Source organism: Leguminivora glycinivorella, chromosome Z, assembly GCF_023078275.1.
Source record: "Leguminivora glycinivorella isolate SPB_JAAS2020 chromosome Z, LegGlyc_1.1, whole genome shotgun sequence".
NCBI lineage: Eukaryota > Metazoa > Arthropoda > Insecta > Lepidoptera > Tortricidae > Leguminivora > Leguminivora glycinivorella.
This window is the reverse complement of record NC_062998.1, coordinates 6,910,531-6,923,098: the sequence shown is the minus strand read 5'-3', so window position 1 is coordinate 6,923,098 and position 12,568 is coordinate 6,910,531. Positions and strand designations below refer to the sequence as shown.

General features: G+C 41.4%; 1 protein-coding gene across 1 annotated transcript in view; it reads right to left on the bottom strand.

Annotated features, from left to right (window-relative positions):
* Window positions 1-12,568, bottom strand: part of LOC125241531 (serine/arginine repetitive matrix protein 2) — a 212,827-nt gene that overhangs the window by 131,469 nt on the left and 68,790 nt on the right. The window contains exons 2-3 of the mRNA XM_048150058.1: window positions 2,419-2,562; window positions 212-1,884 (exon numbers count right to left, since the gene is read on the bottom strand). Coding sequence (XP_048006015.1) covers window positions 212-1,884; window positions 2,419-2,562 — 1,817 coding nt within the window. The remainder of the gene's footprint in view (window positions 1-211; window positions 1,885-2,418; window positions 2,563-12,568) is intronic.

Genomic DNA, 12,568 nt, shown 5'->3' with positions numbered 1-12,568 from the left:
TTTTGGGCAGTCGTGTCGAAATTGATCAGTGGTCGCCGTGAACCGCGGCCCGACGTGACACCGCGCGTGTATGCGCTTTCCCCGGCCTTATTGAAAATTGCGCGAACCGGCGGCGCGGGGGCGGCATCGATCGCGCTGTTTGTAAACATTGCGGCACCGGCCTTCGGCAGACAGGTTATGATTACATTGTCAAGTTAGTTGTGTGGCTCACCTGTATGGTCTGTGCGCTCTCCTTGTCGAGCAGGAACTCCATGGACTTGTGGGGGCGCGGCGCGCGCTGGTCGGGCGGGGCCAGCGCCAGAAGCGAGCGCGCGTGCAGCACCGTGCGCTGCGTGTCGACGTCCGTCTCCAGCACGCCTGGAGCGGGCGGCGGGCGCGCCCGAGGAGGCTTGTGCGCCACGCCGCCCGCCGGGGGTCCCGCCGCGCGAGACACCTCCTCCTTCAACGGGATACGGACATATTGCGGCCCGGCCGCCGCGCGCGGTCCCTGCCCCGCGTCTGCCGGGCTCGGAGCGCCCCGCCCGTTCGCGCCTGCGCGAGCCTTCTTCTCCTTGCGTCCCGAGAAACGGAAGTTCGCGAAGCGGGATAAGAAGCCCGCTATGCGGCTGCGCGGAGCGCGCGCGCCCGCGTCCGTCATCGCAGCGCAGCGGTCTGAGAGCGGCGCGCGCGGCGCCTCGTCCCCCACCACTATCACCTCCGCGTCCGCCGCGTCGTCGCTCGCGCTCGTAGACGACACGCTCGCGCTTGTGGACGAGGCGCTCGCCTCACGCCAGCTGACTTCCGCGACCACCGGCGAAAACGTCACGCCTTTGGATCCGGCGGAAATGGATCGCGCGGGTGGCGCGGCCGGCGCCGGCGCCACTAACTGTAGCGAGGCGCGCAGTTCTTCGGGTGTTTCTCTCGGTGCTTCGCGCGCGCGCAGCTCCGGCGTCGAGCGCACCCGCGCGTCGCCAGAGCGCAGCGGCGTCGACGAGAATGCTGGCGCGCGCGGTGACGGCGACCGCGGCGGGGATGGCTCCATCCGTCGCCTCAATTCATCCAATACGTCATCCCACGCGCCCCACGAATCCCGGAGCCTCTTCGCTGTCAGCACTGACAGTTCCCGGTCGTAGTTGCCCGTATCTTCGAGGGCGCGTTTTGCGGCCTCATCTAGTCTCCGTGCGGTGGCTTCCATCTCGCGCGCGAACGCGATCTCGGATTCCGTGGTATCATCACTGGCGGCGCTGGGTTCTCGCGCGGGAGGAGATGGTTGTCTCGCTATGTAGACGGGGGGTGGCGGCGGAGGGTGCACGCGCGGCGGCGGCGGCGGCGGGGGCAGGCGCGGGCGGCGCGGGCCGCCGCGGTAGTCGAGCGCGGTGAGGTCGGCCACGCTGACGGTGAGGCTCTCGGTCACCTCGAAGGTTTGCCGGAAGCGCGCGCGGTGCGCGGCGGCGTGCCGGCGCGGCTCGGCGCACACGTCAAGCTCGGCGGGCAGGGAGAGGGCGCGCGCGGCACGGGGCGGCCGCCGCTCCGCACTGGGCGAGGCGAGGTTGGGCGCGGACCCGGCAGCGCCCGGCGCTATTTCGGGCTGCCGGCGCAGCGGGGGCGGCCGCCGAGCGCGCTCGCTGTACCCGCTGTCTTCACTTAAGTTCTCGGCGGAGAGATGCGGCCGCGGCGCGGGTGGTAGGTGGGCAGGTGGTGGCGAAGCGACCGGAGACTCTAGGGAGTCCGGGGACAGGCTGGGCGAGGCCGGCGCCGCGCAGGAGCGCTCCAAAGACTCGAACTGGGCGAGGCTGGAGGAGCGGGACAGCGAGCCGGTGCTGGTGGGCGAGGAGGCTCGCTCGCGCCGCCGCCGCTTCGCCGGACAGGCCCACTCGCGCTCCGATTCGCTGTCGCACTCTGACCCTACAACAAAGCACCATTAACACAATACCGCAACTGATAGCGAGCAAGGATATATAAGAGCGATTCACAGTCCATCAATATCGTAGGTACTTTGCCACTGTCCACAATTTCTGAACAACACAAAACGTCACAAACTTTACAGAGTAAGTGTACTGTGCAACAGTTTTCTAACACGTCGCCACGGCCAGAGACCGGCAATGACAATGACGCGAGCGCGTCTATGAAATTTTGGAAACAATCCAACTAATGCAGAATTGGGAAACGCATGACAGTTGCCAAATCGCTAAAGCAACGTCTCATACTTTGTCTCCACAGTACCGTTTTATTACTGTCAAGATTTTGTGCACATGTGTGAGCTTGCAAACGCGTGGTTATTTTTGAATCCAGTGAAGTCAAAATATTGCATCTGTTATTTCAACACAGTCGCGCCATCTAGGAATCCTTAGTAGAACTAAGCCGGCCGCGTTCTCTCTTTGACGTTTATAAACAGTGCAGCTACCGCCCGCAAGATGGCGTTAAAAACAATAAACTTACCAGCATTTCCCCGTACGTGTATGACTGAATCAGCGTCCGAATCGGAAAGCCATGTCGCTGCAGATGATCGCTCGGAACGGAGGTCATCGCTCGTCTCTTCTACTATTGTTTCGAGGTACAGTGCGTGGTTGCTGCCATTGTCGCCTGTGAACAATGCAGTCATTAGTACTGCTACTCGCCGGTAGATGGCGCTAATATATACAGAATTTATTTACTTTACGTTAAAACTGACTACGAAGTTTAGTGATATTATTGTGTGTAATTTAATTCGCTAATAATTATTCGCAACGTACACACAAAATACACACAATAGAGGCAACACAACTAGAGATATATTATGTACAATAGTTCATGCATAATAACTCGCAATGCTGAACAATGAGGTTCATTTTCATATAAAATGGCGGGCGCCGTGGCGTACAATACAATGGTGCTTTCTCTTATTATTTCATTAGATGACGCAACGATGCACCGCCGGGTCGTGAACGAAAAATGTGAGAGGTCTCACAACCAGCTTCTTTGGTGCTTTAGATTTTGCAACTCTTTAATCTTTATGATTATGTTATGTTATGTTGATTACGTTTAAAAATTAACCAAGCCATAAACCAGAGAGGAATGTGAGTGAAACTTTTTATTACTTATTTTTGTATGGACCCATGTAACTCAGCAGTATACTCCGAGCGAAGATATAAGATTTTAAATGTGGATATCAAGATAGTTTACATGTGCGATAAGCCTGCTGTGTTTTCCAAAAAGTCGCTAATATTTACGCGTCCATACGCATAAGTATAATAATGTAACATATAAAGAAAACGGCAGATAGATAATGAACATTTATGGTTCATAGTACATTTTAGAATGTTTAAGTTTGTGAAAGATCTTTGTACAGCTGTAGCGTGACCTTGTATGAGTCACAGAACTCTAGAGATAGCTGTTTCGTTATCACTGTTATCAGTGAAGGTAATGTCAATGAGAGGAAAAAGTACGGAGATTAGTTACGCTTACGCCATTGAAGGAATGATGCAAAAAAAGTTTTGCTAAGTTAGCGGATAGATGGCGCTGCTCGATGCTATACGTTTTGTTAAAAAACTTTTAGTTCTTCTGATATAACAGTTATAGCATAATATAAATGATCTACATTCAGCATGATAAAGTAGTTCAACTATAAGTTATAAATAAGAGAGAATAATGAATAAATAAGAGAATAATTAATAATAATAATAAATTTATTTTTTATGTGTAATAGTAATAAATCCTTGTTCGCTGGAAAAATATTATAACTACTACGCCTTACATATAGATAAATACGCCAAGTATCAAGATTTTGTAACATACTTCAACATGTAGGTAATGTTTGAAAAGACAACCAGGGTATAAAACATTAGGAAAGAGTCGACTGCTTACGTTTTATGGATATAAACATTAATTTTAGCAACTCAAGCTCATATTCACATTTGAAATTGTTTGAATGCAAGATTGGTTTGGACGGCCTTAGCGAATCGTGCGCATACCGGCAATGAACCCGTCGCGCCTGTCACTGCCGCGACCACCGGCCCTATTCGAATGCACACTACAACAAAATTGTATTTGAATATTGTTTAAGTGCAGTAGGATCGGAAACTATTTTTAAAAAGCCGCCTTCATCACAATACCGCTGACTGGCAAATTAGATTTGCAATCTTGAGATGCTCGAGGGTCTATAGGGCTTTCAAATGTTGTTTGACTTTCACTCGGTTATAAAATCATGAACAAGAGTTACGAATTTCTTATGTTTACCTATCATACTTATGACATTTTTCAGTACCATATTCAATTGTTAAAATTCGTTTAAACAGTTATTAAAAAGAAGCTGATTTGACTTAAAGTAATTAAAGGAGCTTATAGTTATCATTCTTCTAGCCTAGCTATATACCTACTGACCTATACAGAGGAGGACGAAATGCATGATATGATGATATCAGTTGGATATCATTCTCATAAATATCAATGCACGTCAGAATTGGCCTACACTTTAATGGTAGTATCTGCACGCTAAAGCAATTAGGTATCCGGTTTATATGGCATTAGGAAATAGTTGATTGATCTTTGTGCCCGAAATTGGGTATCGTTCTTATAGATTTAAAATAACACTGCATTTTTACTAGATTTCACTAGCCCCTAAGCAACGAGGATCGAATATATAGAGAATTACTGTCAAAGTAGAATGTGTAGTCACAGTACATAGGCTGCCATCTCTCGACACAAGATTATAACTTTTGATCCTCGTTTTACGATTTAAACGATTTATTTGTTTGTAAACATAGGTAACAATGTTGGTACAAAATTCAGTCAGAGCGCTATGCTTCGCCGATAGGCATACAAAGTACAATTTTGAAATTGGGTATACACATACCAATTACATTAAATTTCTATATATTAACATGCAAACATTAAAAAAGACAAACAACTAAAAAGAAAATGGTTGAAATACATTAAAAATTATTACATTAAAATCCAAATTCACATTTATATGTGTGAAAATTGACAATGATTAATATTAGCGCCATCTAGCCGAGATTCAACCAAAGGTCATCTAGTCTAGAGGATTATGATATGATGCATTACGCTATTATTTCTTAGATTTTATCTGCCTAAAGCCTTTCTCTGCCTTTACTTTATCTGACAGGAACATACGAAGGTTTCATTTTAATAATAATCGTTATAAACTCATACAAGACAACATAAACCATCAAATAGGCAACAGCAAATAGAAAGTATAAATAAACTCAAGTAAATAGGTACCTATGTCTTATCTTAGAGATTAAAGATTACCTCGGACTGGGACCGATTTGTTCCGATTAACTATCGACTTTCGAGACTTTCTAGCGTTAGCTGCTCTTTTAAGACTAAAATACATTAAACTTACATCGACGTAATTATTATAGTTATAGTTATTTAATCCGTGAGTCTGAATAACCCGAAAGATAGAGAGAGAGAGAAACAAGCCAAAAAATGTTAATTGACTTTTTTCTTAATGTATTTTCACATAAAAAGTAAATGTTATTCATAAAAGTGGCACTCAGTACATAAAATTAATTTTAACTTTTTTTTTAAATATACTTAATCTTTTTTATATCATTTTACTTCTCACATTTGGACATCTATCAATGACGATAGTGAGACTATTCTCCATAATGGCATCAACGCCGTTAAAAAGGCTTTTTGTACTGAGTAACAATAAGAAAATATCACTTTTATCAATTGGCTCTGAAACTAGGCGATATCCAGAAAAGTTTATATGACATTGCAGTCTCTAAATGGGGTCAGGAACTTTCGATCCTACTAAGTGAAAAAAAGCGTCCCAATTTTATTTTTTCCACTTCGTTACCATTTTTCAAACACTTAGTACAGCGGTTACAAAGTGGAAAGCATGCGAAATAATATAAAATATTGGGGCCATTGTTTTGCCTCTTGTTTTTGTCCTAGATCGAAAGGGCTCGTGATTCTGAGTAGAAACACATAAAATTTACCTACCTTAGCCCATATGTGCACAACACTTATAATTTTTCCCCTATTTTTTGAGGTGAAAACCTCATTCTCCTACTTATTTTAATGAGTAATAGTGGCGTGTTTTCAGCAGTGGGTCAAAAACGAAAATGGGCATAAATGGGTTAGAAAATTTTTTTTTGGTTATTATTCTCGCGAAAGTGGTCAGAAATAATAGTAATAGAAAGTAGACAATAATAGGGGCGCCGACGACAATGTAAATTGCTTTGCATGTGGCAACTATTTTGACACTTCTGTAATGGGTAAAGTAAGTGTAGCAATGATAAAAAAAAAGAATAATTCCATGTCCACTCTCTTTTGCCACGCTGTAATTGCTAGTAGTTAGACCAAAGCCCACTCTTGTAGTCTTGACAACTGTTCGCAGATGAAATTGAACTTTCAACATTAGGTATGTGCAACTACAATAAAATTAGCCATTTCATCAAACCGCGAGCACCGTTTTTGTCAGCGCGTGTCGCTATCCGTGACAGGACCGGCCAGTGTCTGTTGAGCCCCCATACCCAACTGTATGCAGTTGTGTAGAGCTTAAGTTACAGAAGTCTGTGGCCAATGGTTACAGTTTAGAAACACTAATGAATGTCTGGCGACACTTTGTTTATTGAGAATAAAAAAAAAAGTTTAATATCAATAAATGTGTTATGAAATTATCTAAGATAATAGACTCAATCAATGCCAATTTTATAAAGACAAAGATAATTCGGTCTCCTAGCGAAGAGTCTCGACCAACATCTTAAGAGACTCTCGCTAGGTGGCTGGATTAAGGGCCATATGCAGAAGGCTGTGATCTTGGACACGGCGGATAGTATAGTATGAATTTTCTGAGATGAACTTTTCGCTTTAGCCGTAATCTGTTAAACAAAGGCCTTTGTTTCTATTATTCCCGGCGGCTAGCTCCCGTTTCCACAGCACGTGCTAAAGTCTCAGTGTAGTTAAAAAACAACTATCATGAAAGCAATAAGGTTCAAATTTATTAAACAGTTTGCAGTATGCAGGTAACTTTTTTTGAAGATGATAAAACGTGTTATCTCCGAAAGGTCTTTTTATGGATTTGAACCTTATTACTATCATGATAGTTGCTTTTTAACTACACTGAGAAGCATACAGTGATAGCACGTGCCGTTTAAACGGGAGCTAGCCGCCGTGAATAATAGAAACAAAGGCCTTTGTTTAACAGATTACGGCTAAAGCGAAAAGTTCATCCCAGAAAATTCACACTATACGACGGTTCCTCTCTCTGCAGCCCTAACCACCGGCAGCTTGGCCCTGCCCCGTTGCTGACGGCACCCTAGGTTAGGTTTTTTTATAATGTGTTTATATATATTGTATTCTTTTGTAGGTGGTTTTGTATTTTACTTTTACGAGTATAATTATATTATAAAAAGCCTAACTTAAGAAGAAAAATAAATAAGATAATTTATTTTTCAAGTAGGCATATTACAATCATATAATGCGCATATGAACGTCAAATAAAGCTACGCCGGCTCTCCTTTCACCTCAGCGTCGATAAAATGTCAGTCCTCCCACAGTTGGAGGAGGGTATCCACTATGGGACAATCAAGAAAATCGAGTATAAGTTTTTGCACATAGATTATTACTATAACAATTAAGGAACAGTCGATGCGGTATTTCTTGCAATTCAGCGAGGAATTGCTGCCAGCATCTTGGGCACTATGCCTCAGGCCCTCTTTAGACTTAGATTTTTAGTTTTCTTTTTAATTGCCTAGTATATGTATGGTATATATATATACTTACTAGTTTTTGCCCGCGGCTTCGCTCGCGTTAGAAAGAGACAAAAATGTCAGTATCCATCCCTTCAACTATTTCCACTTAAAAAATCACGTCAATTCGTCGCTCCGTTTTGCCGTGAAAGACGGACAAACAAACAGACACACACACTTTCCCATTTATAATATTAGTATGGATTGTATGGAATTTTTATTTAAGTGTAGTGTTATTAATAAATAAATAAATTTCAAAAAAAGGAACAGTCTAATAAATAGCTTTTTCCCCTCACTAGTTCGGAAACACGTGTTTTGTCCTTTAATACCAGCGGGTAAAAACGCATTTTATCCACTAGTGGGTAAAGTAATTTGACCTTGAATAAAATCAAATTAACTGTTTTAAAATTGATAAAAGTAGGTGAATCTAGTAAGTAGTAGTATTTACCACCTGTGGAACTACTGGAAGCAGTGATAAACGGATTCTATTCTCGAACCACTCGCTTTGCTCGTGGTTCAACTATAGAATCCTTTCACTTGCTCGTTTTTCAATTCCACACTCGGCGTTAAAATACAACTTTGCCCCCTTGTATAACAAATAACTATTATTGCCCTGACCACTAAACGTCGCTATTAAAGCAATAAGGTGAAATACCCCATAATGGACGGTGATGCCATTATGGACAGAAAAACACAAATCCTTAAAAATAAGTATCTAAAATTAGTTTCTAAAAACTGACGGCTATGTACCATAAACTAGAGTTGTAGAGCTGTTTCATTTTGAAGTTTCAATTAATTCGGTTATTTCTGAAGGATTTGGCAACAAGATAAAATTCATCAGTTTACTGAAAAAAATATCAAGACGAATTCTTAGTAATGTTGCTAAGAGAGTTGAGTTCATGTATAAAATAATAAAAAAATAATACTCGGTGTAAACTTGAATGCGTTTTACTTACTGCATTAAGCATGAGATAAGGTATAAAACATACTAGTTTTTTGCTCCAAAGATATAAAGAAATGGCGTTATTTTGCGAGTATCCATTACTGGAACCGAAAAACTGCCTACCTCCTATGATGGACAAGGAACAATTTACAAAACCAAAATTTACAAGAAACAATCCTATGTTAAAATAACTCAAACTAATTGTATTTATTGTATATAAAATTGACTCATTGAGTATCAGTTGGCTTTCAAAGTAAAATTTTAAATTTATTTCACTGTCCATAATGGGGGATCCATTACTGGAGAACTGCCGTCCATAATTGGAGAAAAAACACCTAGTTTTAATTTGTTAAGTATGAAGAAACTAATAGGAGTATCCATTCTGCAACACGCTTGAAATGTAAAAGAAGGATAGGACATTCAAGATTTAACACGCCTAGCGGTAGAATTTTTACATTTATGAGTGAAATATCAAAAACAGTCGAAAATTTTTCTTAAACTGTCCATGATTGAGTCCGTTACCTTATACTAGATACACAAGTTTTTACAGTCTTATGGCACTCTTGATTATTTATACGACACTCAAGGAGATATGGACTCGGTATATGATCTTTTAATTAACCGTCGGTGTCGCTTTGTAAACACCGAGCGAGAAAATGCTATTAATTGCCTTCAATGGCAAACCGGGCCTCTATTATTATGTACAAGTTTTTAACGTTTTATAAATTTTATAATCAGTTAGTCAAGAAACGTAAACGTCTCGGAAAATGATATTCTGTATGGAAAAATGAACGACGCCGACAAACTTTATTGATTTTGGTTACTATAGCTAAATAGTTATTTGTTTTACAAGGGGCAAAGTTTAACCGTACGTACCAATATTAATACCCGAGCAAGCAAAAGATTACAATATTGAACCGCCAGCGTAGCGAGTGGTTCAAAAAGTGGAATCTTTGCGTTGCGAGGGTTTCAAGGCACGAAGGTTAAACAGACTTTGCTGCCGAGTGAAACACAACATTTTTCACCACACCAACACGAACAAAAAACTGACTATAAAACATCAAACTAAATCAAATCCATCAATTTATTCAATATTTATGATTCAAAATAATCATTTATAGGTCAATTCTACCAGCCAGTTCACGACATCAAGTTAAAATTAGTATGAAATTACTTTGCACTCATGTGGATAAAATGCAATTTTGCTATCTGTTTTCGAATAGCAAAGAGAGCGTTTACCAGTTGGTGTGGTGAAAAATTACATACCTGGGTACCTACTACCTACATTGTCCGTCATATCAAAGAGGATCGGGTTAGTAATAATATTAGATATCATTGAATGAACGATCATTGTTCCGATAGTCGTTTCAGCGAACGGTCTCATAGCGAAGAGTCTCGACCAACATCTTAAGAGACTCTCGCTAGGTGGCTGGATCAAGGGCCAGATGCAGAAGGCGGTGATCTTGGACACAGCGCGGATAGTCCGACGGTTCCTCTCTCTGCAGCCCTAACTACCGGCAGCTTGGGCCCTGCCCCGCTGCTGGCGGCACCCTAGGTTAGGTTTTTTATAATATGTTTATATGTTTTTATATTTTATTTTTATATACATATTGTAAAAAACCTAGTAGCCTAGAGAATGAAAATAAATACTGAGAATATATTATTTATAGAATTACTGTCAAAGTAAAATGTGTAGTCACAGTGCATAGACTGATAAGCTGCCATCTCTCAACACAGGATTAAAACTTTCAACTTCAATTTTGACAATTTGGCAAGATAATGTGTTAATATGTGGCAATATTAATATTAGCGCCATCTAGCCGAGATTGAAATGTAAATTACAACTACTCGTACCGTACGGGCTATTTAGTATCTGTGGAAGCGAAGCATCCGCCTATAACGTTTGCTGTCGCATTGTTAGGTTGCTTTTAACGCGTTGTTATAGGTACAGTCAACCAATTGGAACCCTAGGCCACTGTAGAACTATGTCATAGTGACGTTATAAATCAGATTATATGAAATCTCTTACTGCTTGTAATTTTGACATGGTTGTAGAGTGGCCTAGGGTTTCAATTGGTTGACTGTACGTAGGCTTTTTATATTTATTACATTTAATTGGTATTAAATTAAGCGCTGGTGGCCCAGCGGTAAGAGCGTGCGACTTTCAATCCGGAGGTCGCGGGTTCGAGCCCCGGTTCGTACCAATGAGTTTTTTGGAACTTATGTGCGAAACCGGACTAATTCCAATAAGGCCTAGTTACCCTTCAGGTTGGAAGGTCAGTGCAGTCGCTTTCGTAAAACTAGTTCCTATGCCAAATCGTGGGATTAGTTGTCAAAGCGGACCCCAGGCTCCGATGCGCCGCGGCGAATGCCGGGATAACGCAAGGAGGATGATGAATTGGTATTAAATTATATTTTTAATCAAATCCATTATAAGAATCATTTTTCGTCGCGAAACTCACGTCTATAATTTTTTGCTGTCTCATAAGACGTTTTTAATATTTTGTTGGATGGTACGAACAAGTTTCGCCCGCGCAGGGCAACGTTCGTTTAATTTCATTATTGATTTAATTAGATGAATTTAAATGTTGTTTTGGTCCCACGGCGCATACACATGCAAGTTGAACTTAGTGGTTTTATTTGTAGATTATTCAGTTAAAAGCGTGTTGTTGCAGTTTCATTGGAGTAGCTTTTGAAAACATAGATAGTAGAACTCTCAATGATAATGGTAGTCTGAGATGCGCTTCTTGGTAACTAAATTCTGAAATGTTCACATAGGAAAACTTCGGAAACTTTCCATACTTTGTATGGACAATTGTATGGATGGAAACTTTCCATTTCATAAATTATTTATCATTTATTAAATTCCCTTTATTTCTCGTGAAAGTTTCGTGAATTTTTCAACAAATTTAAGATATTTTTGGAAAGTTTCCGCAACTTGCACATCACTACCTACTACTAGTGACGTGCAAGATGCGGAAACTGTCCAAAATATCTTAAATTTCTTGAAAAATTCACGAAAAATAAAGGGAATATAAATTTATGAAATGGAAAGTTTCCATCCATACAATTGTCCATACAAAGTATGCAAAGTTTCCGAAGTTTTCCTATGTGACTATTTCAGAATTTTGAAATCTTTCCGTCGGCACATCAGTAGTAGTAGGTCTCCAACAGCAACTTTACGATATCGAGTTATTCTAAACGGGAAATCTCATGGTAGTGACTCTTGAGGGCAACGCTATTAGTTCCGCAGATACGAAATAAGTTTAAGGTAAAGTCCTCCGAAACGGAACCTTAAACAATTGTTAGAGCGTGAAAGTTAACGGTAGCGGCGCTTAGGGGGTTAGCCAACCATACAGCCTCCGTAAGATACGATCAAAGACATATAACTTGTCGAAAAATGTTTATTTTGTTTTTCAAGAATATAATTTTACTAGAGTTTACTTGCATTTAATTCGAAAATTGCGAAATGCGGCATACAAGCTTCCACCCAACGTTTTAGGGAAGTGGGAGGTCAGAAAGAGACAAAAATCACGTCTATACGGGCCCAATGGGCCTACATCTGCGACCAGGCCGCGCGCGGCTTGTCCTCTCTATAGAATTTTTTCCTCTGAGTATGTACCTATCCCACATCCTATAAGCTCTTATAGCAGTTATAGCCTAACTATAAAATAATTCTAGTTCAATTTCATGAAAAACGACGTTTGAAAAACGTTTGTTTACCTTTACTTTTAGAAATAGATTGAGCGCAACGCCAACAAACTGCTCCGCAGTTTGGCGAAACATTAATGTAAGGTACCCACAGTAAATTGTAATTTTTGATAAATCAATAATAAAAAAAAAGTCAACGTTTAGCCACAGACACATCAATAGACTAAATAAGCCAATCAAGAATCAACAATTGCTCCCTGATGGCTCAAGGTGAATTCCATTCATCTCCACG